Source organism: Saccopteryx bilineata, chromosome 4, assembly GCF_036850765.1.
Source record: "Saccopteryx bilineata isolate mSacBil1 chromosome 4, mSacBil1_pri_phased_curated, whole genome shotgun sequence".
NCBI lineage: Eukaryota > Metazoa > Chordata > Mammalia > Chiroptera > Emballonuridae > Saccopteryx > Saccopteryx bilineata.
In genome coordinates, this window is record NC_089493.1 from 129,562,100 (window position 1) to 129,590,098 (window position 27,999).

Below are 27,999 nucleotides of genomic sequence, written 5' to 3' on the forward strand. Positions count from 1 at the left end.
CTCTCCAGCCAAGTGGTCACCAGCGCCACCCACAGCAGTTGTGTCCCCCACACACCCTGGCTTCTGCCCTGTGCCTGGAACGTCCTACCACCCCCTGTACCTGGGCCTTTCTGCTTCATGCTCAAAAAGGCACCCTGTCCTGTAACCCTCCTGTGGCCACCAGGGAGGGCCATCCTTGGGCCTCCTGCCCCACCTGGAGTGAGCACACTGTGAAGTCAGCGACGAGAAACAGTAGCCAGGATGGAGTGGGCTGTTGGCCCAAAGTCAAGCCCCGTTAAGCTTGTGAGACCTTGCCCCAGGGCAGCTGCTGTGGCCGCTCTGTGGCAGCCCTGCTGGCATCCCCTAGCCCTGCAAGGCCCTGTGCATGGGAGGGAAGCCCCTCCCCTTGCTCTGCGATCAGCTTGTAGTTTGTTAACCTAAAACATAAAAATGGCCTTTCAGAGTGAGAGGCAAACAAGTGTTTATTTGAGATCAATAAAAATAGCTATTCCAGCCCTGGCTGGTTGGTTCTGTGGGCCTGGCGTGCGGACATCTCAGGTTCGATATCTGGTCCAGGTACACAGGAGGAGAAGCCATCATCTGCGTCTCTCCCTCTCCCTCTCCCCTTTCTCTCTCTCTCTTCCCCTCTTGCAGCCAGTGGCTAGGTTGGTCTGAGCGTCGGCCCTGGGCACTGAAGATAGCTCAGTTGGTCTGCGAGTTGGCCCCAGATTGGGGTTGCCAGGTAGATCCTGGTCAGGGTGCATGTAGAAGTCTGTCTCTTTATCTCCCCTCTTCTCACTTAAAAAAGAAAAAAGAGAAGAAAAGGCTATTCTGAGATGCATTGAGTTGGTGGAATCCGAGACAGTGCTCTGATTGGGAGATGGGCGTTTGTGAGAGAGGAAGGGTAACAATTGCATCAGTAGAAGGAAGACATTTCTTTTGGTGCAGATAACACAGAGTGATGTCAATATTAAACAATAGCGTTAATATTTAGTCCAGTGATCGTCAGTCAGATAGTCATAATACCTGTTTGTGGGGTTTTTGCCAAGGTTTTTTTTTTTTTTTTTGGACATAATACTGCCCTAGGCCCAGCTGAAAGGTTATTTTTCCCCATTTTCATGTTCCAAATTTTGCGGTATCCAGTTCCATTTTAAAGTGGCTCCATTTACATTGTTCACAGCTGGCTGGAAAGAATGAAACTTGGCATCTCTTCCGAATTCTGCATTCACTGACTTCACAGTTGGTAGCTTGAAATCAGCCCTGGTGAGATTATTTACACCATGGAAATTGGCAAGTGCTACAAATCAAGAATTTGGTTTTTTTCAGAGAGCCACTGCTGCCTCTGTCCCCACACCTCTCTCCTCCCCACAGTCTGTGGCTCTGGGTGTGATGAAGTCCACTCTGTGTTTGTGGATTTATAGCACAGGTCCCAGCTCTAAGCTTCCCCCGCACACACACACACACCAAAATCAGGGCAGAATCAGCATGGGGGAGGGTATCAGTAGGGAAGCATGGTGCCAAGATGATGTGGACAGGACACAGGGAGTGGATATGGAAGACCAGGGCTGTGAGTATGAGGGTGTGTGTGTGTGTGCGTGTGTGTGTGTGTGTGTGTGTGTGTGTGTGTGTAGAAAAGAGAAACAGCAAGGGAGAAACAAGGAGAGGAGAAAAAAAACATGAAGAAATAAAGCAAACAGACAAAACAAAAATACAGAGGGAGGAAGAAGACAGAATGAGACAAGGCAGAGAAACAGAGGCAGAAACCAAGGGCAAAGCCAAGTGTAAAAAGAGGAGAAACTTCAGTGACAAAAGTGAAAATTGAAAATTAGGGAGGGCCAGACCTGTGGTGGCGCAGTGGATAAAGCATCGACCTGTAAATGCTGAGGTCGCCGGTTCGAAACCCTGGGCTTGCCTGGTCAAGGCACATATGGACATATGGGAGTTGATGCTTCCAGTTCCTCCCCCCTGTCTCTCTCTCCTCTCTCTCTCTCTCTCTCTCTCTCTCTGTCTGCCTCTCTCTCTCCTCTCTAAAATGAATAAATAAAATAAAAATTAAAGAAAAGAAAAAAGGAACAAAAGCAGATATATTGGCTATTAACTTTTAGGGAAAAAAAAAAAGAAAATTAGGGAGGGACGATCAAAGACAATTAGCTGCATAAGTGAGCTTGGGAGGGGCCCGCACCCAGACCTAGCTGACAGTGACACCTGCTTCTACAGCGTTTGGGCTCCTGCACATGGGCAGCTTGCAAGAGAGGCCTGAGAACCAGGTCTCTCTGACCACCCCAGCCGCCAGCCACGGTGTGAGTACCTCCTTAGGTATCAATCGTGCACCAGATTCAAAGATGCAGATGTTTGATTGCTTCTTCAACATAGGCAGTAAATTCCTTAGTTATTCAATAATGCTTTGCTCAATTACTCACATGATCAGTGACTTTAAATTAGGTTAAAAAATATATTTAGGTAATTAAATTGCTAAGTGATTTGATTGTTTCAAATGAAAGAAATTCCCTCCTAAGGCTTCCTGGAGTCTTATTGTCCCTTCTTAATGAAGGGTGGAAGGGACTAGAGTTAGTCCACTGGGGGATCACCTGGCTGAATTCAGCACTTGGAGGTTAGGCTCCGGGGTTCGTGCCCTTCCCTGCACCTGGGGAGCTACTGAAGTCAGCTGGTATGGGTGCAGAAAAAACAAACAAAGAAACTTGTGTGCCTTTTCCCAATTCTGCATTCATTGACATCATGTTGGTAGCTTGAAATTGGTTACAGGAGTAGAATTTACATCCTGGAGATTGGCAACTGCTATAAATCTGGACTTTTTTCCCTTTAGGTGAATGAAGGCACTTACCTCCTTCACCCCCACCCATCTGTGGCTCCCTGGGCATGTTTGTGGGTTTACAGCATTTGCTCCAGGTCCCGGATGTGAGCTTCCCTCAGGGGTCAGAGCAGAATCCATCTGGGGGGTAGTCGAGTGGGCAGCATGGTGCCTGAATGAATGTGTTACAGCCTGTCCTTGGCCTTTGTCCCAAGAGTCCTTATGCCTTTCCTCTAGGCAGTGTGGTCCAGAGGGGAGGGAAGGGCACTGGCCTGAACATCAACAAGGAAACCCAGGCGCAGCAAGGGAAGTGGGTGGATGGGCTAGGCCAGGCAGGTGTCCAGCTTAGTGGCCTGTCTGCTAGCCTTGGCTGCTCAGTCAGACTCAAGACCCTGAGAAGTCTGTGGTGCCATGTTCATATATAGGAAGGCTTTGTTGTTATTTCTAACTTTCCACTGCCCTATCCAGAGTCTGACTCCTCGTGCCTGGTGAACCCCTTGTGCTGCTTGCTGTGAAGGGTTGGGTAGGCAAAATGGGGGACAGGGAGGTAAAAGATCTAAGTGTGGAGAAGGCAGAGACAGGCTGGAGAGAAATGTGGAAAAAGCATCTGAAGGATTGCTGTGGACAGGCAGGGGTGAAACCCTGAGGGGAAGGCAGGCGCTCACTCCTCTGACCCTCCAGAGAAGGGTTACTGGGGCAGACCAAGCCCCAGGTAATCCAGAGTAAATGTTTCGACTTCCCCTTACAAGGACAAGGAGGGGTGTCCTGCCCCACAAAGACCGGCGGGTGACAGAGGTCAAGTAAATCAAAGGGACAGAGTCTCTGACCCATTCCAGGATATGTCTGCTGAGAGATGACCCTTTGGATCTGAGCTGTGCCAATTGCTGGTCTGTAAATCCCTAGCACCCCCTAAGCTGCAGTGGCTTAGGAACCAATATCATGCGTGTGGAAGGGATGCCCTCAGGCTTGGATGATTCTACTCTGCAAGTCTGTTCTCTGTCCCACCAGCCTGGCAATATGGTCAGACCATCCCTTATATCCCATCCAGCCATGGTTCCATGCAAAGCAGGTGACAGAGACCCAGCTCTGAGGGCAGGGACCCTGGCAGCCAGCTGGGCACCCCATTTGCTCTCTTCCCAAAATTGAGGCCCTCACTCCCTATCAACCAACTAGCCCACAGTGAACAGCTAAACATAATCCCTTACTCCTCGGCACCCACCAACCAGCCAGACTGTCGCTCCACTCCACTCTCAGCGTGTCGGTTCAGCTGTGAGCCTGCTGCTGCTCCTGGAACCTCCCTGCAGCGTATTTCTGTTGGGGCTTGCCCTGAGAGAAAGCACAGTTTGAGAGGACCAATTTAGAAGATATAAAACCTGCGTGAACATTGGAATCAGAGAGACTAGGGTTCAAATCCTAGCTTCACCCCTTCATAGCTGTGTGACCTCAGGCAAGTTACTTAATCTCCCTGAGCCTTCTCACAGTGCATGACTCACAGAAGGCTGGGTTGGCCAACCAGGATCATAGGTGTGAGCTTCCAGCCAAGACCCAGCATAGAGGGAGAGCTGAGTACCATTCATGCCCTCCTGTCGTGCGGTTGTTCTTTGCTTGTCTTACAGTAGAGCAGACGTTATAATGCCGGCCCAGAAAACAGTTTTACGGAGATCTGTAAAATCAGTGGTTTCTTGGTGGACAGAGTATCTGTCCCTATGCCCCCGACCCTGACCTTCCTCCATGACACTGTGGGGCTGTCAGATGTGCTTTGTGGGAAACCACACACACACACACACTCTCTCTCTCTCTTTCTCTCTCTCTCTCTCTCTGTCTCTCTCAGTGCAGGCGCACAGGCCACAGGCTGACTGGGGCAGGAGGAATGTGCAAGGAGCACGCAGTCCCCACTCCCACTCCGGCCCCAGTCCCCAACCCCCAGCCGGTCTCTCTGCTCTGCCCTACAGTGGCCTGGGCTATGGGCATGTGAAGAGGCTCTGGCTCCCTCTGCTGACAACAGCTGCCACTGACGGCCCAAGTTCCCGGCCCAAGTTCCCCTCGCATGAGCCTGTGCAGCAGGCCCTGGAGGCCTGGGGGGGCTCCCCCTTCCTTCTAGTGTGGGAAGAAAGAAAACCAGAGGAAGAATAGAAGGGAGATGGGGTGGTTAAAGAGCCCCTTCTGAGTTCCAAACCACAAGGATGGAAGACCCAGCTGTGCATCCACTCCGAGCACAGCACTTGCCAACAGTGGAGCTCCCTCCTCAGATGCTCATAATGACCCTCATGGTGACGCAGCCAGGCCCCAGGGGGTCCCAGGCTTTGGCTGTGGTGCCCATGAGTCCACACAACAGAACTATACTTTGGGCCAGAAAAATGTTTCTACCTTCTCTGGAAATGCCAAGGCCCAAAGGTGGCAGCCGGAGAATTTTGATGGTAAAACCCGTGCACTTGGGAAGCAGACAGACCTGAGCAAAGTGCCAGTACTGCCCCTCAGAAACCATGTGACCTTGGGATCCTAACCTCTCAAAACCCCTGTACCCTCATTCTCAGTATGGATGGAAATAATACAATTGCTGTCAGGATTAAATAAAAATGTGCACAGAGCACACAGCCCAGGGCCTGGCCCACAGCAGTTGCACAATCAGTGCAGCTTATTGTTAGTAGTGCTATCGTCTCCCTTGCTTTGTGCTTCAGGGATGAAGGGCACAGTGTGATCAGAACCATGCAGCAAGCCTGGCACTGTAGGAGGTGGAAGAATGGTGGGGTCATCAGAGCCCCATCTTTGCAGAAGGCCACCGGCTCAGTCAGTCAGATTCCTGCCTGCCAGAAAAGAGAGTCGAGACTGCCTGACAGCCAATGACCCTATTCTCCTAGGGCCATGGTCGGCACCCCACGGCTTGTGAGTCGCATGCAGCTCATTGGCCCCTGAATGTGGCTCTTCCACAAAATACCACGTGTGGGCGCTACCTCGATAAGGAACATACCTACCTATATAGTTTAAGTTTAAAAAATTTGGCTCTCAAAAGAAATTTCAATCGTTGTACTGTTGATATTTGGCTCTGTTGACTAATGAGTTTGCCGACCACTGTCCTAGGGTGATTCTTCCCTGCTCCCCAATGGAGCCACCCTCTCCTCATCCAAGGACCAGGCTGCTGTACAGAGTGCATATCTGCCCTGACGTGGCCCGTGAGACTCTTCTCTACAGTGCTGAGGCTGAGAGCCACTGGAAACTAGTTCTGTCTCATGGCAAGGACTCCATGTTACAACACCTGGAAGCTATCAGTGGCCATATTTTCTGTCTTGTGGACCAAACGAGTCTGTGGTGAGAGGAAGGAGTGAAACTGACCTACAGCAAGGAATGGAAAATGAGGGCTTGAAGAAGTGTTCATGGTTCACAGACCCCAGTTCCAGTTGTCACTCATGCCCACCTGCATCACCGCCCCTGCTGACCTACTGAACTCCCACTTAGATTCTGTGAGTTGCTCCAGGACCCTTCGGTAAGTAAAGATCACTTCTGCTGATGGTCATGTGAGCTGGGCTTCTGTACTTGCAAGCAAAAGAACAAAGACATGCTCCTCAACTCCTTGGTCCCCTATCTCCTCTCCTGGTCTTAACTCACAGGCTTTCCCATCCCACACTTTCGTACATTCTCTACACCTAAAAAGTTCCAAAGCTGTTTCTTTTTTCCTTTTGCTTTTAAAAAATGTTTTCTCAACCGTAACGTTTATTGTGTGGTCTCATTGTGTTGGGGTACGAAGGTGAAATAGTTTTCTACCAATTACCCCTCTTGCCCAACTGGATGGCAGGACTCTTCATGACATCATGGCCATGCTGTCCCGGGTCCTGTCCCCTGGTCCCCTGCCATTCCCATCTGTTAGAATAGCTCCCATCAGTAATCCAGTCAGCCTCACCTCTGCTCAGAGCTGGGGCTGGCCTTCCCCTCTCATTTCAATGGTTCTCTGGGACTGGGGGCCAGGAGAGGGACAGGAGTCTCTCAAGACTGTCCTCTCCTGGGTAGATCCTCATTGCTCTCTGGCTACTCTGACTGTCCTTTGTTCAAAAGCTGAGTCCCACTGGAGGGCCTGTGCCTTCTCTGAAGCTCCGGAGTGAGTGCCTCTCCCTCCGGCAGGCAGCACTGCAGCTGACCCGGGCTCTCTCCTGCAGTGTTCTCTCTTCCTGCAGCTGTCTCCTATTCCCCCTCCGCTATGCAGGCAGCTCAAGGCATACCCCAAAGTCCACAGGGGAAGCACACACTCACCACACTTGTCTTGCCTTATAAGAAATTCTCCGTGACTTCAGGGAGGAAAAGCACCCCCTTCTCACCACAAAGAGAAGAGAAAGCAGCTTCTGCCACAAACAGTGCACCCCTTCCCATATCCCTACTGCTCTTACACTCACTATGGGGTATGGTGGCTGAGGGCAGAGAGCCAGGGCAGCTCCCCTTCAAGCCCTACAGAAGGGACATTTACGACTCTCTGAATGTAGGGACATGTGCTTAGGTTTGGACCTCAGCCACACAGCAGAACAGGAGGGAAAGGCTGTGCTTGGGGCAGGGCTCGCCTCCCTCCCAGATCCCTGAGCTATCAAACAGCAGGGGAGGCTCATTCCCATGCTGGGGTACTGGGGTCTGTGGGAAATGCGCCAGGTCCAGACCCAGGGCTGACTCACAGCTCCAGTTTCTAAGAAAGAAAGCCCAATACCAGGAGAGCAAGCAGATGAGACGCTGGCAGTCCTTGCCTACGGCCTCCCTGGCTTTGGAGGGCAAAGGGTTGGACATGAGCTTGCAGAGAATGCTGCCCAGCCCTGGCAATGCTGTGGACCAACAGCATATGGGAAGGAGCTGATGGGCAGCACATGGTCAGTAGGCCAAGCAGATAACTGGGGGAGCGCTCCCCAAGTTAGCTTCTCCCTGCTTCCTCATTTCTCCTGTCCTGATAGGATGGGTGCAATTCTTGCCATGGTGACATCAGTTACCAAGAGAATCAGCCTGGCATAGAGCTGGTCCAGTGCAGCGGCAAGGGTCCCCACTGGTCCTAGCTAGATCCCCCAACTAGATCCTTGAGAAAGAAGAGCAGCACACACACATGCACAAACATTACCACACGTGCACGCACATGTATGCACACATTCACATGCATGCACATGTGCACAGATATTACATGTTCGCACACATGCACGCACACCCTGCAGCCAGCTAGACCCATGAGTCAGCTCTGTAGATGGTGGGGGGGGGGATACATGTCACAGGAAATTTGTGTCCACCACCAACAGGTGATGTGAATTTGCATTAACCAGTCCTTCAGCCTAATATATGACAAGACAACTGGGGAAACATCCAGATGGAGGGTGAGCTAAAGAGAATCCACTTGGGGGGCAAGAATAAGAGTTTACACACCGCACCCACCCACATGCACACATGTACAACATACTTGCAAACACATGAAAGGGGGTGTCACTGAAAAGACTGCATCATGGAGGGAGAAGGACGTGCCTCCAAAAGGGCAGAGAAAAAGAATCCCTTTGAAAAAGATTGATCTCAGTCACACAACTCCCAGGCCACATCTGCTTTGTCCTTGCTTCATTTCATTAAAACGGGGACTCTGAAAAAGGAGAGTTGAGGAAATCAGATGGAAAGAGTGCAATGAGAAGGCTGCTGGCTACAGGGCCGGCAGACATGGCCAGCAAGCCATGCAAGAGAAAGTCTGGAGGAAACTAGAAATCCCGCCACACCTTCCACACAGCCTTTGACAGTGAAGCCCAGGAAACCACCGGAAACTGACCTGGGAATGTGAAGGGCAGCTGGGGGCTCTCTGAGGACACCCAGGGGAAGCCCAAAGAAGAAAACTCTGGGGAGAGAGCGTCATAGACCACAGGGCCCAGTGAGGAAACCAAACAAATGAAGCAAAGCAATAATCAGGAAGAAGGGAGGAGACAACACTTCCAAGCTGATGAAAACACTGAGCCTGTCAAGTTCCAAGGTTCCTTGGTGTCTACATCAAATTAATACAAAGCAACAAATATTGAGAAATAGCAGGCAGGCCTTTTGTCCGTTTTTAGGGTAAAGAAATAATTCTATAAGCACCCATACATAAGGAAAAAATCTACATTTCTGAAAAGGTATAATTGGAAGAGACATTCCAGGGAATGTTGGGAAGTGCTTATGATAGAAGGAGGAAAGTTTCTGTCATAAAATGAACTTGGGAAATGTTGAATGAAGAAAAAAAGACAAAATCTTATCCTGAGGCTTTTCTGGGGCTTTTAAAGTGTTCGTGTATATTGTTAAATCAGTGATATCGGCAAGCATAGGTTTCCATCTTTATTTGACAATGAACCCCTTTCCCATCTGTGCACTCTGCTCAAAGCTCTCCATGGAATGCACTGGGGACCACTTTTCCACAGAAGTTTCAGAGGTCACAGTGTCACCTAAAATGTCAACAATCTGCAGGGGCATCTGGGCATGAAGATAACAGAAAGACTTCCCTAAAGCCAGAACATGGGGCACATGCCATGTGTGGCTCCACCTTTCATGGGGGACATGCTTAGGAACGTACTCTTCAGCAAGCAGGAGAGCGTCAAATAAGCAAAATCATAATCAACAGAAAACCAGTCCAGGAGGAGGAGGTTGTAATAAAAGACCTGAGAGTGACTGGTAAAACCCTGTTAGACATGACACCACACATGGCACCCTTCCCTGCCTAGCCCCGGCCCCAGGAGCGGGTCCAACAGACCACACTCATCCCTCAGGTTCCCTGGTGGAGTTCTGGGCTAGAGATTGGAGGCTGGGCAGAAAGAAAAGCTAGGTTCCCCTCCTGCTCCCTCCCTGCCATCATGCCCTCTTTCTGGCTCTCACCTGTACCTACTCTCCAAGTTCCAGCTCTCTCTGGTTCCCGTCACAGCTCCTGTCCGTACAGCTTGGGGGGGATGGGAACGGTTTCTCATTATTGCCCATCCCATGCCTTACCATCACCCCTCACATTAGCCACAATTCTGTGAGAAGACATTAATGTCTCGTCTCTTTATCTAAACCATCTCAGGTGAAGTTTCCTTCCAGGAGCCTGACTCACACACATCTCAACTCATTTTGTAAAGTTAGAATAACCCTGAAAAGTGGCACAAAGACAGACAGAAAGAATGGGTGATTCATACGTTGGTTTCATTTGTACAGATGTAAAGCCCTAACACAAATTTAATCAGATCAAGTCCAGAGTGAGTCTGACAGTATACTAAAGGAACGCTCCGGAGCAAGCATTCCTGGAAGGCATGGATGACACTACTTCACAACTGTAGTAAACTGATTCACCACAGCAACAGGTCAAATGAGAAAAAGAGCATTTTACAGGCTGAATCAGTGTTTGGGAAATGCCAACAACCATGTGTGGTTTTCTTTTAAAGAGCTCTAGTGACCTTTAAATGGAAGTATACTTATTTCACATGATAAAAAAAAAAAAAAATTAACTCTCAAAGCCATATCCAACACCAAAAGCACCCCACTGACTATGGGAACAAGACAAAGATTTCTTCTGTCTTCTTAGTCAACATTGTCCTAAAGATCCTAGCTAATAAAATTAGACAGAAAAAATATATATAAAAGGAGAACAAACTATAATTATTTGGGATATAATTATCTTCTTACAAAAACTAGGAAAAGATCCTTTTCAGCAGGAACCACCATTTTCCATTAATTTGCCAAAGTGACTAACACAAGTAGAAGGAGGAAAGGCGCCCACTATCTGTTCTCTGAGCCTTTTAGAAAACATGGAGTTGTCCTTTTGGCCACACACATGCAAATCTACAAGAAAGATGATGGTGCCTGACCAGATGGTGGTGCAGTGGATAGAGCATTGGCCTAGGACACTGAAGACCCAGGCTCAAAACCCTGAGGTCACTGGCTTAAGTGCAGGCTCATCTGGCTTGAGCATGGGCTCACCGGCTTGAGTATAGGGTCATTGGCTTGAGTGTGGGATCATAGACAATTCTCTGGCTCGAGCCCAAAGTTGGTAGCTTGAGCAAGGGGTTGCTGGCTTGGCTAGAGCCCCCCAACCCCCAGTCAAGGCACATAGGAGAAGCAATCAATTAACAACTAAAAGTGCCACAACTACAAGTTGATGCTTCTCATCTCTCTCCCTGTCTGTCTCTCTCATACACACACACACACACACACACACACACACACACACACACACACATACACACGCACAGAGTCAAAGAATATAAACAGGAAGTTTATCATTCCTTTACTTATTTATTTACCGAATGCCTCTTGGTACTTGGGACATAGTGGTGAACAAGACAAGAGAGTGCCTTGGAGCTTACACTCTAGCGAGGAGAGACAGACGTTAACGAATAAGTAAACTATGGCATATTTCAGAAGGTGATACATGCTACTGGTAAAAAGAAAAAGAAGAGTAAGATCAGGAATGGAGGGGGAATCTCATTGAAAAGGTGACATTTGAGCAAAGCCTTGAACAAGTTCAAGGAGCTGTCCACAGCAGGTTGTGGTGGTGGTGGTGGAGGTGCAGGTGGTGGAGGTGCAGGTGGTGGTGGTAGAGGTGCAGGTGGTGGAGGTACAGGTGGTGGTGGTGGTGGAGGTGTTAGTGGTGGTGGTGGTGGTGCAGGTGGTAGAGGTGCAGGTGGTGGTGGTAGAGGTGCAGGTGGTGGTGGTGGTAGAGGTGTTAGTGGTGGTGGTGGTGGTGCAGGTGGTGGTGGTGGAGGTGGTGGTGGTGGTGGTGGTAGAGGTGCAGGTGGAGGTGGTGGTGGTGCAGGTGGTGGTGGTGGAGGTGGTGGTAGAGGTGCAGGTGGAGGTGGTGGTGGTGGTGGTAGAGGTGCAGGTGGTGGTGGTGGTGGTGGTGGAGGTGTTAGTGGTGGAGGTGGTGGTAGTGGAGGTGATGGTGCAGGTGGTGGTGGAGGTGTTAGTGGTGGAGGTGGTGGTGGTGGTAGAGGTGCAGGTGGTGGTGGTGGTGCAGGTGGTAGTGGTGGTGGTGGTGGTAGAGGTGCAGGTGAAGGTGGTGGTAGAGGTGCAGGTGGAGGTGGTGGTGGTGGTGGTGGTGGTGGTAGAGGTGCAGGTGGAGGTGGTGGTGGTGGTGGTGGTGGTGGTAGAGGTGCAGGTGGAGGTGGTGGTGGTGCAGGTGGTGGTGGTGGAGGTGGTGGTAGAGGTGCAGGTGGAGGTGATGATAGAGGTGTAGGTGGAGGTGGTGGTGGTGGTGGTAGAGGTGCAGGTGGTGGTGGTGGTGCAGGTGGTAGTGGTGGTGGTGGTGGTGCAGGTGGTGGTGGTGGTGTAGGTAGTAAAGGTGTAGGTAGTGGTGGTGGTAGAGGTGCAGGTGGTGGTGGTGGAGGTGCAGGTGGTGGTGGTGGTGGTAGAGGTGCAGGTGGTGGAGGTGCAGGTAGTGGTGGTGGGGGTGCAGGTGGTGGAGGTGCAGGTAGTGGTGGTGGAGGTGCAGGTGCAGGTGGTGGAGGTCCAGGTAGTGGTGGTGGTGGAGGTGCAGGTGGTAGAGGTGCAGGTGGTAGTGGTGGAGGTACAGGTGGTGGTGGTGGAGGTGCAGGTGCAGGTGGTGGTGTTAGAGGTGCAGGTGCAGGTGGTGGCGGAGGTGCATGTGGTGGTGGTGGAGGTGCAGGTAGTGGTGGTGGAGGTGCAGGTGGTGAAGGTGCAGGTGGTGGAGGTGCAGGTGGTGGAGGTGCAGGTGGTGAAGGTGCCGGTGGTGGAGGTGCAGGTAGTGGTGGTGGAGGTGCAGGTAGTGGTGGTGGAGGTGCAGGTGGTGGAGGTGCAGGTAGTAGTGGTGGAGGTGCAGGTGGTGGAGGTGCAGGTAGTGGTGGTGGAGGTGCAGGTAGTGGTGGTGGAGGTGCAGGTGGTGGAGGTGCAGGTAGTGGTGGTGGAGGTGCAGGTAGTGGTGGTGGAGGTGCAGGTGGTGGAGGTGCAGGTGGTGAAGGTGCAGGTGGTGGAGGTGCAGGTAGTGGTGGTGGAGGTGCAGGTGGTGGAGGTGCAGGTGGTGAAGGTGCAGGTGGTGGAGGTGCAGGTAGTGGTGGTGGAGGTGCAGGTGGTGGTGGAGGTGCAGGTGGTGGAGGTGCAGGTAGTAGTGGTGGAGGTGCAGGTGGTAGAGGTGCAGGTGGTAGTGGTGGAGGTACAGGTGGTGGTGCTGGAGGTGCAGGTAGTGGTGGTGGAGGTGCAGGTGGTAGAGGTGCAGGTGGTGGAGGTGCAGGTAGTGATGGTGGAGGTGCAGGTGGTAGAGGTACAGGTGGTGGAGGTGCAGGTGGTGGTGGTGGTGGTGGAGGTGCAGGTGGTGGTGGTGGAGGTGCAGGTAGTGGTGGTGGAGGTGCAGGTGGTAGAGGTGCAGGTGGTGGAGGTGCAGGTAGTGATGGTGGAGGTGCAGGTGGTGGAGGTGCAGGTAGTGGTGGTGGAGGTGCAGGTGGTAGAGGTGCAGGTGGTGGAGGTGCAAGTAGTGGTGGTGGAGGTGCAGGTGGTGGAGGTGCAGGTAGTGGTGGTGGAGGTGCAGGTAGTGGTGGTGGAGGTGCAGGTGGTGGAGGTGCAGGTGGTGAAGGTGCAGGTGGTGGAGGTGCAGGTAGTAGTGGTGGAGGTGCAGGTGGTAGAGGTGCAGGTGGTAGTGGTGGAGGTACAGGTGGTGGTGCTGGAGGTGCAGGTAGTGGTGGTGGAGGTGCAGGTGGTAGAGGTGCAGGTGGTGGAGGTGCAGGTAGTGATGGTGGAGGTGCAGGTGGTAGAGGTACAGGTGGTGGAGGTGCAGGTGGTGGTGGTGGTGGTGGAGGTGCAGGTGGTGGTGGTGGAGGTGCAGGTAGTGGTGGTGGAGGTGCAGGTGGTAGAGGTGCAGGTGGTGGAGGTGCAGGTAGTGATGGTGGAGGTGCAGGTGGTAGAGGTACAGGTGGTGGAGGTGCAGGTGGTGGTGGTGGTGGTGGAGGTGCAGGTGGTGGTGGTGGAGGTGCAGGTGCAGGTGGTGGTGGTAGTGGTGGTGGTGCAGGTGGTAGAGGTGTAGGTGGTGGTGGTGGTGGAAGTACAGGTACAGGTGGTGGTGGTGGTAGAGGTGCAGATGATAGAGGTGCAGGTGGTGGTGGTGGAGGTGTAGGTGGTGGTGGTGGTAGAGGTGCAGATGATAGAGGTGCAGGTGGTGGTAGAGGTGCAGGTGATAGAGGTGCAGGTGGTGGTAGAGGTGCAGGTGGTAGAGGTGCAGGTGGTGGTAGAGGTGCAGATGATAGAGGTGCAGGTGGTGGTGGTAGAGGTGCAGGTGGTGGTAGAGGTGCAGATGATAGAGGTGCAGGTGGTGGTAGAGGTGCAGGTGGTGGTAGAGGTGCAGATGATAGAGGTGCAGGTGGTGGTGGTAGAGGTGCAGATGATAGAGGTGCAGGTGGTGGTAGAGGTGCAGGTGGTGGTAGAGGTGCAGATGATAGAGGTGCAGGTGGTGGTGGTAGAGGTGCAGATGATAGAGGTGCAGGTGGTGGTAGAGGTGCAGATGATAGAGGTGCAGGTGGTGGTAGAGGTGCAGGTGATAGAGGTGCAGGTGGTGGTGGTAGAGGTGCAGGTGGTGGTAGAGGTGCAGATGATAGAGGTGCAGGTGGTGGTGGTAGAGGTGCAGATGATAGAGGTGCAGGTGGTGGTAGAGGCGCAGGTGGTGGTAGAGGCGCAGGTGGTGGTAGAGGTGCAGGTGATAGAGGTGCAGGTGGTGGTAGAGGTGCAGGTGGTGGTAGAGGTGCAGGTGGTGGTGGTGGTGGAGGTGCAGGTGGTGGTGGTGGAGGTGCAGGTGCAGGTGGTTGTGGTGGTAGAGGTGCAGATGATAGAGGTGCAGGTGGTGGTGGTAGTAGAGGTGCAGGTGATAGAGGTGCAGGTGGTGGTGGTGATAGAGGTGCAGGTGGTGGTGGTGATAGCGGTGCAGGTGGTGGTAGAGGTGCAGGTGGTGGTGGTGGTGGAGGTGCAGGTGGTGGTGGTGGTAGAGGTGCAGATGATAGAGGTGCAGGTGGTGGTAGAGGTGCAGGTGGTGGTGGTGGTAGAGGTGCAGATGATAGAGGTGCAGGTGGTGGTGGTAGTAGAGGTGCAGGTGATAGAGGTGCAGGTGGTGGTGGTAGAGGTGCAGGTGATAGAGGTGCAGGTGGTGGTAGAGGTGCAGGTGATAGAGGTGCAGGTGGTTGTGGTGATAGAGGTGGAGGTGGTGGTAGAGGTGCAGGTGGTGGTAGAGGTGCAGGTGGTGGTGGCGGAGGTGCAGGTGGTGTTGGTGGAGGTGCAGGTGCAGGTGGTTGTGGTGGTAGAGGTGCAGGTGATAGAGGTGCAAGTGGTGGTGGTGGTGGTGGAGGTGCAGGTGGAAGTAGAGGTGGTGGTGGTGATGCAGGTGCAGGTGTTGGAAGTGGAGATGGGAGGTGGGAGGTGTTGCAACAGCTCTGGTGTGCTGAAGTGATAGAGGGAAGCCAGTGTGGCTGGAGCAGAGAGAGTAAGAGGTGAGTTGGTAAGGACCCTGCAGGCCACTAGAAGGGCTTGGGCTTTTATTCCCAGCAAAATGGGGAACCACTGCTGTGTTTTGAGCAGAAGAATGAAATTGCAACTTGTGTCTTAAAAGGATCGTTGTGGCCTGACCTGTGGTGGCGCAGTGGATAAAGTGTCGACCTGGAAATGCTGAGGTCGCCAGTTCAAAACCCTGGGCTTGCCTGGTCAAGGCACATATGGGAGTTGATGCTTCCTGCTCCTCCCCCCTTCTCTCTCTCTCTCTCTCTCTCTCTCTCTCTTCTCTCTCTCTCTCCTTTCTAAAAATGAATAAATAAAATTAAAAAAATTTAAAAAAAACCCAATACATTAAAATAAAAAAAGTTAAAAAAAAAAAAAGGATCATTGTGGCCACTTTCTTAAAAATAGACTTCATATGTACAAACCTAGAAGCAGGAAAACATTTGGGAGGTCAATGGACACAAGATGAAGTGATACTTAAACCTGACATACTAAAGGGTTCTGGTCAAGATGGCAGCATAGATAAACATGGTACACAAACCCTCCCATACCACTCAAATTACAACTCAACTAATGAACAGGCATCATCCAGAACTGCCTAAAATCAAGCTAAAGGGAAATCCTACAACTACGGATTTAAAGAAGCCAGCCACATCGAGATTGGTACGAGGGGCAGAGACACAGAATGGGGTGGCCTCGCACACACCTGTGGTAGGTAAATATCATGAGGGATATCTCAGCTGCAGAGGACCCACACAGGACCCCCATAAGAAGCAAGGAGTCCCAGTCCCACTCCAGAATCCCGAGCCCAGGGTTCCAGTGCCAGGAAGAGAAGCCAGTGGGAATTGTGACTGAGTGAGACAGAAAGCTGCTGGAGTCCCAGGCAGTTGCTCTTAAAGGGCCCACACATGAATTTACTTGGATGCACTACCTCTGAACTCCAGAGTGGGGGCAAAAGTTTGAAAGGAACCATGGATATACAAGGAGGAACTGAATTTTCTGGCATCAATTGAGAGCTGGGGGGGGGGCAGCTTTCTGCCAGGCAGAAGTGCTGGCAGAGGCTACTGTTCCTTTTCTGAGCCCTCCCCCCAACAAATGAGTCTCCATCAACCTGACTCACACTGTTCACCCCACCCTGGTGATTCCCTGAGACCTTGCTCCACACAACTGTGGGCATATCGAATCCATTTCCAGTGGCTTTTCCATACAACTGGCCTCTCTTGACTCATGCTTTGGACTTTCCTAAAATCTCTCAAACAGCAGCATCTGGCATTTGTGCACCCCATACCTCTTGCTAAGTGGGCTCAGGCCCAGCACTAGTGGCGGCTGGACTTGGTTCACAGCTTGGACTCTCCTGTGCACCTTCAAGCCCAGTATAGGTAGCAGTCATCTGCACATAGCTCTGTGTCTCATGCTGGGTGGCCCCAGGCATGGTGCAGGCAGTGGCTGACCTTGAACCTTCTGGGAAGCCCCAACGCCAGTGCATTCAATAGACAGCTTCAGACCACACCAGAATACAACCAGCTCTACCAGTGACACACTCAAGGGGCAGACTCAGTAAGCACCAAAGCCTCAATGACACAAGTCCTGCTCCGTAGGGTCAATTGCTTCACGGCAGCTCCTCTGCTGTAGTAGCAGTTGGTCCTTACAGCTGATTGGCTTGGGGGTTAATCCCTCCCAGAGATGACAAGAGCAATCAAGACTCAACTACAACAGGACAGTGCACACAGTCTACATAGGGCCACACTTGGAGTGCCAGCTTGAGTGACTGGGGAGGCTGTGCCACTGGGCCCTCCAGGATGCCTACTACACAAGGCCACTGTGTCAAGTCAGGGAGGCATAGCAGCTCTACCTTATACATAGAAACAAACATAGAGAAGCAGCCAAAATGCAAAGATAAAGAAACATGTCACAAATGAAAGAAAAGGAGAAATCTCCAGAAAGAGAACTAAATGAAATGGAGACAAGCAAACTACCAGATACAGAGTTCAAAATGACAGTTATAAGGATGCCCAAGGAACTTAGAACTTCAACAGCATGAAAAAGGATATAGAAACCATAAAAAAGAACTATTCAGAAATGAAGGATACACTAACTGAAATGAGGAATAATTTCCAGGGAATCAACAGTAGAGTAGATGATGCCAAGAATCAAATCAGCAATTTGGAATATATGGAAACAAAAAAATCATCCAATCAGAATAGCAAAACAATATGACAAGGTTTCAGGTTTGATCCCTGGTTAGGGCACCCATTAAAAAAGAAAGAAAAATAAAAAGTGAACCCAAAGAGGCCCACACCAAGACACATCCTAATTATTTTTTTTTTCTTTTTTTCTGAAGCTGGAAATGGGGAGAGACAGTCAGACAGACTCCCGCATGCGCCCGACCGGGATCCACCCGGCACGCCCACCAGGGGCGACGCTCTGCCCACCAGGGGGCGATAATCTGCCCATCCTGGGCATCGCCATGTTGCGACCAGAGCCACTCTAGCGCCTGGGGCAGAGGCCACAGAGCCATCCCCAGCGCCCGGGCCATCTTTGCTCCAATGGAGCCTTGGCTGCGGGAGGGGAAGAGAGAGACAGAGAGGAAAGCGCGGCGGAGGGGTGGAGAAGCAAATGGGCGCTTCTCCTGTGTGCCCTGGCCGGGAATCGAACCCGGGTCCTCCGCACGCTAGGCCGACGCTCTACCGCTGAGCCAACCGGCCAGGGCCAAGACACATCCTAATTAAAATGCAAAAGGTTAAAGACAAAGAGAGAATCTTAAAAGCACTAAGAGAAAAGCAGTTAGTTACCTACGAGGAAGCTCCCATAAGACTGTCAGCTGATTTCTCAACAGAAACTTTGGAGGCCAGAAAGAAGTGGCAGGAAATATTCAAAGTGACAAAAAAAGCAAAGACCTACAACCAAGATTAATCTACCCAGCAAAGCTATCATTTAGAATCAAAGGACAGATAAAGAGCTTCCCAGACAAGAAAAAGATAAAGAGTTCATCACCACCAAACCAGTATTACATGAAATGTTAAAGGGTCTCCTTTACAAAGGAAAAAAAAAAGATTAAAAATATGAACTATAAAACAGCAATAAATATATCTCTATCAACAATTGAGTCTAAAAATCAAAATAAGCAGAACAGAAACAGACTCGTAGACACAGAGAACATTTTGACAGTTTCTAGAGAATTAAAAGTACAAATTGGTTGTTACACAATAGTCGCAGTTATGTCAAGTACAACACAGGGAACATAGTCAATAATATTCCAATAACTATGTTTGGTGTCAGATGGGAGTGGGATTTATTGGGATGATCACTTAGTAGGTTAGGTGATGTCTGATCACTGGGGTGTACACCTGAAACTCATATGTCAATTGAAAAATAAAAAATTACTTAAAACAAAACTTAACATGCTGAGAATATCACACTTTCTGTGACTGCTTTGCTGGAGCAACTTGGAATCTATGGTTTTAGTAAATGACATATCTATGTAAAATAAAACCATTAGATTTTCAGAAAAACTAAGTGCTCCTTCTCACAGGTAATCAAAGATATGCAACTAAGAAAAGTATTAACTTATTTTTAACTATTCAATGTTTAGTTTCCTTTTAAGAAGAGAGCACCCAGTGTTGACAAGGGCAAGGGCACTTCAGGTGGATAAATAGAGACCATTTTTTTTGGCAACCGATACCAAAAACTCAGAAATATTCAAACCCTTTCACCAGAAATCCAGCTTACAACAAATTAACATAAGGGACTAATGATGACTGGTGTTTATTGAGTGTTTGTATGCACCAGACTCTGTACTAAATACACCCCTAATGTCACTTCATTTATTTATTTATTTTTAATTAAGTGAGAGGCAGGGAGGCAAAGAGACAGACTCCCACATGCACCCTGACCAGGATCCACCTGGCAACCCCTGTCTGGGGTTGATGCTCTACTCGTCTGGGGCCGCTGCTCAATTGCTTGGCAACCAAGCTATTTTAGCACCTGAGGCGAGGCCATAGAGCCATCTTCAGTGCCCAGGGACACTTGCTAGAACCATTCAAGCCATGGCTGCAGGAGGGGAAGAGAGAGAGAGTAAGAGAGAGAGAAGGGGAAAGGGTGGAGAAGCAGATGGTTGCTTCTCCTGTGTGCCCTGACCAGGAATTGAACCTGGGACTTCCACACGCTGGGCTGATGCTCTACTGCTGAGCCAAACGGCCAGGGCTCACCCATTTAAATCCTTGTCATTGTTCCCATTCTACAGAAAGAAAATTGGCACAATTTGCAGAGCTCACAGATAAGGGCCAGAACCATACCCAGGCCCTCTGGGGCAGCCACATAACAGAGGTAGACACGAAGACCTGTATCCAGGAGGATTTATTCCAGTACCATTTATAAGAGCAAAGAAAGTAAAACCAAAGGGAGGTTTTGATTAAATTATGACTATCCACATAACTCAGTCATTTAAAGTCTTGTTGAAGAAAAAACAGTTTTCAATACAGAACAGCGAGGAACTCCCGTTAGAAGGTGCAAGCGGCTGGGAAGTTGCACTTTGTCCTTCAGGCCGCCATTCCACAGGTTGTGTTCACTGTGAAATCACTCACGGAGCGTACACATTGTGTACATTTCTGCGTGTGTGTCACTATATGTTTTGTAAGTTGCCAGATTCTTTTCCTCCCAGGGGGACACAAAGAAATTCTGTACAGCAGATTTTTCTCTTCTCGGGTCAGAGAAGCTCCCAGAGTCCCTCTTGGTCCTGTAGACAGAGGCCGCAGCCAGCGACTGCTCCATGGCGGGCGTGGGGGTTGGGGGTTGGGTGTGCTACCAAGCTTTTGTGGTCAGAGAAAGTGTGGTCCTTCCAACACCACAGGAAGGAAGTGGCTGGCCTCCTGGACAGATGGAAATATGCAGCCCCATTCCGGTACCTTCCCCTCTCAACCACTAGGGGGAGAGGCCTTGACTTAGATCTGGGTTCTCCCCATCAGGGTGAAACTGAAGATCTGACTGTTGGCTCAGGACCCAGGTCCAGATCTGGAGAACCTGGAGAATGGGAGGTCTCACTGGGGAAGGGGCTGAGGCAGGAACCCTGTCTGTGCTGGCACCCACTGCCCAGACAGAGGGCATGGAGCGGAACAAAGCCTGGGCATCTCCGTACCTGGGGAGGCAGCTCCTGGGATCAAGATGAGTAACAGAAAGAGAAGTAGGTCATAACAGTTACACTTCCTATCCCATATTCTACATTTCTTATCATTCACATATTTCATTTGTCATCTGAAATGAAAAGTTATAAAAAAAATTATATGGAAGAGATAGCTAATATCTTGCCTCCACTCCTCTTTCATCATTCCGTGGTCCCTTCTCCTGCCAGCCCCCAGGTGGGCAAAACTGAGCTCCCGGACGATTCCTGGGGGTGGGCGTCACTTACACTAAAGCAGAGGAAGGGACCTTACTTTGTTTAGTACTGTGGCACACAGTAGGAACTTAATCCACACCCGTGACCCTCATCTCGTCTCACCTAGAACTGCCTTCAAAGAAACACCCTTCAACCTGACCAGGCAGTGGCGCAGTGGATAGAGCGTCAGACTGGGATGCAGAGGACCCGGGTTCAAGACGCCGAGATCGCCAGCTTGAGTGAGGGCTCATCTGGTTTGAGGAAAAAGCCCACCAGCTTGAACCCAAGGTTGCTGGCTCCAGCAAGGGGTTACTCGGTCTGCTGAAAGCCCGTGGTCAAGGCACGTATGAGAAAGCAATCAATGAACAACTAAGGTTTTGCAACGTGCAATGAAAAACTAATGATTGATGCTTCTCATCTCTCTCCGTTCCTGTCTGTCTGTCCCTGTCTATCCCTCTCTCTGACTCACTCTCTGTCTCTATAAAAAATAAATAAAAATTAAAAAAAACAAACTTTTTTTTTTTAAAAAAAGAAACACCCTTCAAATAGAACATCAGTGTCAGATGCAGGGCCTCAGAGGTTCACTGGAGCACAGGGTCCTGGGGCAGAGCTGTGTGCTGGTGGAGACAGCCTGGGCCCCAGCCCTTGGCAGGCTCAGCTGTCAACACTGGCCCTGAGGGCCACACTCCTTCCACTGCCCATTTCTACCCTCACTCAGACCACTCACCGCCCCCCACCAGAGGGACAGAAGCAAAACTGAATGTGTCCCACAGAAAGGGGAGAAAGCAAGCCACATCACAAAGGTGACACCAGCAAAGTCACAGATGGTCAGGGACAGGTGGACTGACAGACACAGAAGAATACAGAAATACCTCTCAAAGGTCACAGAGAGGCAGTACCAGGTCTCTGCTTCCACTCAGGACTCACCCGTCAACTCCTTCTGTTCCCCTGTGTCCCCCTCACCAGCCTGCGAGCTCTCTGGGAACCAGACAGGTCTGCTTCTCCTTGTGAATCCTGCCGCCAACCAGGTGCCCTGGGGACTCATTGACAGAGGAGGTGAGTGGACAGGTAAAGGGATAACTGGGAGAAACACCAACAAAAAGATGGGATGAGAAAGATGTGGAAGAACAGAAATTGTGATACCCGGAAAGGGAGACAGACGGAGAAAATGAATGGATGAATGGAAAGATGCAGGAGTGTCCTGAAAACAAAATTAGAGAGACCCAAAAAGAAAGTTAAATACAGGCCCTGGCCAGTTGGCTCAGTGGTAGAGCGTCAGCCTGGGGTGCAGAAGTCCCGGGTTCGATTCCTGGCCAGGGCACACAGGAGAAGTGCCCATCTGCTTCTCCACCCTACCCCCCTTCCTTCCTCTCTGTCTTTCTCTTCCCCTCCCGCAGCCGAGGCTCCATTGGAGCAAAGATGGCCCGGGCGCTGGGGATGGCTCCTTGGCCTCTGCCCCAGGTGCTAGAGTGGCTCTGGTTGCAACAGAGCGAGCAACGCAACGCCCGGAGGGGCAGAGCATCGCCCCCTGGTGGGCAGAGCGTCGCCCCTGGTGGGTGTGCCGGGTGGATCCCAGTCGGGCACATGCGGGAGTCTGTCTGACTGTCTCTCCCCGTTTCCAGCTTCAGAAAAATACAGAAGAAAAAAAAAAGAAAGAAAGTTAAATACAGAAGCAGAGGGAGGGGGGAGCATGGAGAGAACAGCCTTTCCTTAGAGTCAGAGGGCTCCTGCCTCGGTTTCCCTGCTAGCTCTCCAGGGTTAGCCCGGCTATACCCTCAGGGACTGAGCATCCTGCTCGGTCTTGCCAGCGCTCTCCTTTGGGCAGAGGACTGCTACCTCCTCCTCCCCCCTGAACATCGGCAGAGGTCCACTCCACTTCTTGGACATAAAGGGCTCTCCCACTCAGAAGGCCCAGCCAACACCTTTAGCCAAATGCCTCTCACAAGGAGGGGCCCAGAATGAGATGCCCTCCTCTCCATCCTGCAATGATGACCCTCTCCTGCCTCTGCCAGCCCCCAGGGGCTGGAAGGGGTAGGGATGGGAAAAAGGAATGTACCACTCAGCAGGCCCCAATGCCATGGCTGCCTCTTGGGAGGGGAAGAAACTCAGGAAGGGAAGAAGCTGGCTGCACCGGGTTTGAGGGGCAGAAGGGGCTTCCTGGAGGCAGGAAGCCCTGCCTTGGCGCCAAGACTGTTTTGTCAGCACTGGTATTTCCAAAGCACCAAAAACCATGGGGAAGGGCCCAGAGAGGCCCCTGCTGGGAGGAAAAACTGAGTAGGAGGTGGTCAGAGCCACCAAACTCCCCTGGGTCCTAGAGAGGGGTGGGTTCCTTCACTTCCCCCCTCACCCCATCTGTCTCTGACCTAACCTCCCCCACCTCTGGCTTCTCTGAAGTTCCAACCCTGAGGAGGGACACTTCCAAGCCAAAGGGCCCCAGCCCCCACCATGGGCCCCTCCAGGCTGCCTGGGATTGGGGGACTGAAGTCCCCCTGCCTCCCCCACCATTGTACCAGATGTGGCTGCAGGGGAGGGGTGGGCACAGGGCCCAGCTGGCAGTGGTCACTTGGTGGTCCTCTCCCTGCCGAGTCAGTGGATTCTGTGCCAGTTGCCAGGCCTCCTCACTCAGCACTTCCTCCAGCTGGCTTTCCAGAGCGGCTGGGGCTTCCATCCCAGTTCAGCACAAACACTGTCCATGGCCTTTCCTGCACCTCCTACCCAGGTGCCAGGGCCTGGGCTCAACAGTCAGGGATTACAGGAGAAATGGAATGCCCAGCCACACCCAGTGTGACAAACAGTAGGGCAGGGGTCCCTTCCCAACCACAGAAACATTCCAACCCACAGAGAATCTCCTGTTCCTTTCCTCTGAGGAGCAGTGGCTCCCACCCCTTCTCAGCCCCCCACATGCTCTGCTGCTCAGGCCTAATGCCTCCCTGCTCCTCCACAGATTTTCCAGAGCCTGGACGTACTTCTATCACAGGGCAAGAGACACAGACCACTCCATCGGAGCCACAGCATCAGAACAGCACAGCCCAGAGCTGTGCGCACAGCCTAGCAGAGTCATGCGCAATCAACAAGCTCTTAAAGCACTGTGTCACTGGCCCTCCTAGGTCCCTTGAGACTGGTTCCTAGTGCCAAAGACTGGCAGCAAGCCTCAACCACATGGCTGGGTCTTAAAAATGCTGGTGTGAACCCTGGACTACAGGGACAAGGCCTCCAGAGGAGCTGCCTGTCCGCTTCACCCCCAGACAGCTCAGGCCCTGCCCAGCCTAGGGACTTAAAGCCCTCATTTGACCCAGGGTCTATGCCCTCTGCAGCTTGCCTGGGTCTCTCTCAGTCCCCCACTCTGCAGGCCCCTATAGAATGGTGCCAGGATGACTCCAGCTACTGACCCCCCCCCCTCCACACACACACACACCCAGCTCACAGAGCTGCTGGGCCCAGTCAGCCACTGCTTGAGACCCAAACTGAAGGAAGAAGGAAGTCAGAGGGAGGGAATGGAGAGAAAGAAAGAGGACAGGCCCCTGGGGAGGTGCTGGCCTTGCATGAAGACAGGTAAGAACAGAAAAGGGACAAAGAAAATAGGAGGGGGGGGCACAACCTGGGGAGATAAACCCCTCTCTTCTCTTATAATCCAGAGAAAAGAAACAAGACAGTGGCCCCAGCCCGGCACCATACTGGGTACTTGTCACAATCCTCTCATTTATTCTCCTCAATATGCCATGAGAAAGGTATTATGTCCAGGTTGTAAATGAAGACTCTGAAACTCTGACATCTGCACTGGTTTCCCAGGGCAGAGGCCTGGCCAGGCCAGGACCCTAGCTCAGTTATCCTGGGGACCCCAGGTCTCCAGTCTCAGCAGGGGGGCTGGCAAAGCCATAGCCCTGGCCCTAGGAGCCTGTGCAGAGGCCCAAGCTATGTTCAGAGCAGTTTATTCAAACAGAGCCTAACAGGAAACTTGGCTTCTCTGACTCACTCGGATTCGACCTTACTAAGAAAAAAGAAAGAGGAGCAGGAGCCAGCATAGAGTAGGGTTTCATGCCAAGAGCTGGCTCAGAGTTAGAAGCCTTCTGAGCACAATGGCCCATGTCCTGGTCTCCCCATGGCTGGAAAGCCCTGAGGCAGTCCCTGCCTCCTGCCTGGCTTGAGAAGAGGGGTTCTGCCTTCTCCACTCTAAGCCAGGGAGGCTCTCCTACCTCTGTATTCCCTCCATTTCTCCCCTTCCCTTCCCCTCCTGCCTGGGAGTACCCTGAGGCCTGTTTCCACTTCACCTCCTTCTTTCCTGGCGCTGCTGCCCATCTGGCTGTCGGGAGGGCCCTACAGGACCCTGGGGATTCCAAGCAGCTGAGGACAACACTGCAGGGGGCAGGCAGGAGGAAGGAAGCTTAACCCTCCAGGTCCTGGTGGTCCTATGTAAGCTGGCTCTGCATCTGGCTCTTGATGTCCTGAGCCAGACCAGTTGCTCCTTGCATGAGTCCTATATGGAGTCTGAAACCAAACCCCATACCAGGGAGCTGAGAGACCAGTGTTTAATGGTTGCTGGCTAGGTTATGATAGAGGATAGGTTATGATATGATAGGTCTGTTTAAAGGATAGACAGGTGCCCTGAGTCACCTGAACCAGACCTCGTCCTAAAGCACAGTATGTCGGGTGAACAAATGCTGGCCACAGGGGCAAGGGTTCAGAGTGTCTGAAGAATGTCCATTCTGACAGACTCCTCCCAAGGCAGATGGACTCCAGGAGTTCCCAAAGCAGAAGGGCAATCTTCAGGAACCAGGTTAAAGGCAGGGTCTTCCTACCTAGTCTATAAGCACTGGAGGGGATTTCTGCTCTCCTGTTCCCGGAAGCAAGGGGAGGCATTCTGAGTGTGAGTTCTTAGATAACCAAGTGTTCAAACAGGACTAGGCCTACTCTCCTGAATCCCCCATTCTGCTGTTCTAAGTTATAGCACCCAACACTCTGAATGACCCCCATCCCATAGCAAACAGTTTCATGGTACCCACTCAGGATATTTCTAGGCTATGTTGACTCAAGAGATATGGAAGAGAAACCACACGTTATGAGTAGGAAGTTGGTCTCTCTTAGGATTTCACAAGTTCTACTCAGAAAAGGAGCGCATACCCATTATACAGTCCAGAAGGGTAAGGCCCAGAGGTATGCTAGCAGAGAAAAAGCTGAAGCTCCAGCCCCTTTGTATTCAGGCCCAAGGAACTAAGTGGTCGATGGGGTCCAGAATTAGAGGGTGGTTCAGCTGGGGCACATCTCCCCAAAAAGGTCCATCAGCAAGGAAGGTGTCTCTCAGCACTGGCTTTGGGGAATGGGAGCCCAGGGATCCTGGTGAGAGACTGGAGTGGACAGGATCACTCAAGCCCACACAAGAAGCAGCAAATAAGGTGGAGACCAGGGAGCCTGGGTCCAAAGCAGAGAGAAATGGCCAAAGGGCCTGCAGACCCTCCAGCCCAGTTCTGCCTGCCTGAGTTCCCAGAGGCCCCAATCTACTCCAGGTTTCATTTCCTTCCTCAGAGGCAAGTCTGCGGCTTGGCCGCTTGGCCAGGAGCTCCAGGGACTGAGGGAGCAGGGCAGCTGTGGGACAGGCCACATAGCTAAAACCCGGCGGGCCATAGGGCCCTGCGGAGGAGACCCCAGCAGGCGGACCAGGCTGCCCAAAACCTCCTAACACTCGGAGCCTGTTGCTTATTCATTCAGAGTTGGGAAGCGCCAGCCAGCCAGCCCTCGAAGCCAGCCAGTGCAAGGCTGCCCGTGTAAGGTCCCCAGGCGGTCCTGCCCGGTGCCCTGCAGAGAGCCTAGCGCAGCCCTGGGTACCGCCTCTGCTCTGCCCTGACCCCTTGGCCTCGAAATGCTGTCATCCGAGGAGCCCTCCCGCTTGGACCTAGGCCAGGATGGACAAAGCTAGAGCTGAGGCAGGCAAGGAGCCATCCTGTCCTCGAGGCCGTGGGAAGAGAAGCACGCACACGGGGTCACTCCTGAGAGCCTCTCGGTCCACCAGGCCTCTGCAGAGGGGCCACCATGGCTCTGGCCCCAGTCGGCTGGCAGGTGGGGACCCTGGTGTGGGGCGCTTGCTTCTGCGTCCTGGTGCGCGGGCAACAGGCCCAGCCAGGGCAGGGCCCGGACCCGGCACGCTGGCAGCAGCTGATCCAATGGGAGAACAACGGGCAGGTGTACAGCCTGCTCAACTCGGGCTCCGAGTACCTGCCCGCCGGGGCTCCGCACGCCGAGAGTAGCTCCCGGGTGCTACTGGCGGGCGCCCCCCAGACCCCGCAGCGGCGCAGCCAAGGGGGACCCCGGCGGAGGCAGGCCCCGTCCCTACCCGGGCGCGTGGGCTCGGACACGGTGCGCGGCCAAGCGCGGCACCCGTTCGGCTTCGGCCAGGTGCCGGAGAACTGGCGCGAGGTGGCCGTTGGGGACAGCAGCGGCATGGCTCGGGCCCGCACCTCGGTCACCCAGCACGGGGGCTCGTCCTCTTCAGTCTCGGCCTCGGCCTTCGCCACCACCTACCGTCAGCCGCCCTCTTACCCGCAGCAGTTCCCCTACCCGCAGGCGCCTTTCGTCAGCCAGTATGAGCACTACGAGCCGGCGGCGCGGACCTACGACCAGGGATACGTGTACTACCGCAGCGGGGGCGCTGGGGCGGCGGCCGTGGCCGCGGCCGGGGTCGTGTACCCGTTCCAGCCGCGCGCGCGCTACGAGGAGTACGGCGGCGGCGAGGAGCAGCCCGAGTACCCGGCGCAGGGCTTCTATCCGGCCCCGGAGAGGCCCTACGCGCCGCCCCCGCCGCCGCCGCCGCCGCCGCCCGCCGACGGCCTGGACCGCCGCTACTCGCACAGCCTGTACCACGAGGGCGCCGCGGGCGCCGAGCAGGCGCAGGCCCAGCCCGATCTCGGCCCCGGCCCCGACGCGGTGCCGGCCGCCGGCACTGCCTACGGGGGCGACGCCCGCCTTGGCTGGTACCCGCCCTATGCCAACGTTCCTCCCGAGGCCTACGTCCCGCCCAGGGCTGTGGAGCCACAGCCCCCGTTCCGCGTGCTGGAGCCGCCCTACCTGCCTGTCCGCAGCTCCGACGCGCCCCCGCCGGTGGCCGAGCGCGGCGGCACGCAGCACGGCCGCCTCAGCGTGGGCAGCGTGTACCGGCCCACCCAGAACGGCCGCGGTGAGTTCGGCTCCCATTCCCCCACGTCCCGCGCTTTGTCCTCCGGGTCCCTGGCGAACCGCTCCGTATGCCCAGACCCTCCGTCCTTTACCAAAGGCCTTCCCGGAGCAGCTCTGGAAGCCCCCCTCCCCCAGGTCAACAACCCGGGTGCATACCACTTTCCAGCTACGAATGCATACATCATCAGTGCCAGGCCTGGGCTCTGGCCCTGGCTTGAGAGGCACGAGGTGGAGGGACTGGCCAGGCTTGGGGAGGAGG

The 27,999-nt window shown here is 52.9% G+C and overlaps 1 protein-coding gene, 1 long non-coding RNA gene and 1 other non-coding gene across 6 annotated transcripts in view; 2 read left to right on the top strand and 1 right to left on the bottom strand.

Annotated features, from left to right (window-relative positions):
- Window positions 1-69: 69 nt before the first annotated feature.
- On the bottom strand, window positions 70-27,968 carry LOC136336442 (uncharacterized). Of its 4 annotated transcripts, none has more exons than XR_010731448.1 (3): window positions 27,897-27,968; window positions 3,994-4,114; window positions 70-777 (listed from the first exon to the last, which is right to left on the bottom strand). It is a non-coding gene; the product is annotated as an uncharacterized lncRNA (long non-coding RNA). The 4 variants fall into 4 exon arrangements; XR_010731447.1 differs by lacking the exon at window positions 27,897-27,968 and adding an exon at window positions 27,633-27,689; XR_010731449.1 differs by lacking the exon at window positions 27,897-27,968 and adding an exon at window positions 26,902-27,023.
- TRNAP-GGG (transfer RNA proline (anticodon GGG)) lies at window positions 21,822-21,897 on the top strand. Its single transcript has one exon. It is a non-coding gene; the product is annotated as a tRNA-Pro (tRNA).
- The window catches only part of LOXL1 (lysyl oxidase like 1), a 33,119-nt gene continuing 30,949 nt past the window's right edge, over window positions 25,830-27,999 (top strand). Inside the window, exon 1 of the mRNA XM_066278118.1 lies at window positions 25,830-27,741. Within this exon, the coding sequence (XP_066134215.1) occupies window positions 26,601-27,741 (1,141 nt within the window). The 5' untranslated portion in view covers window positions 25,830-26,600. The remainder of the gene's footprint in view (window positions 27,742-27,999) is intronic.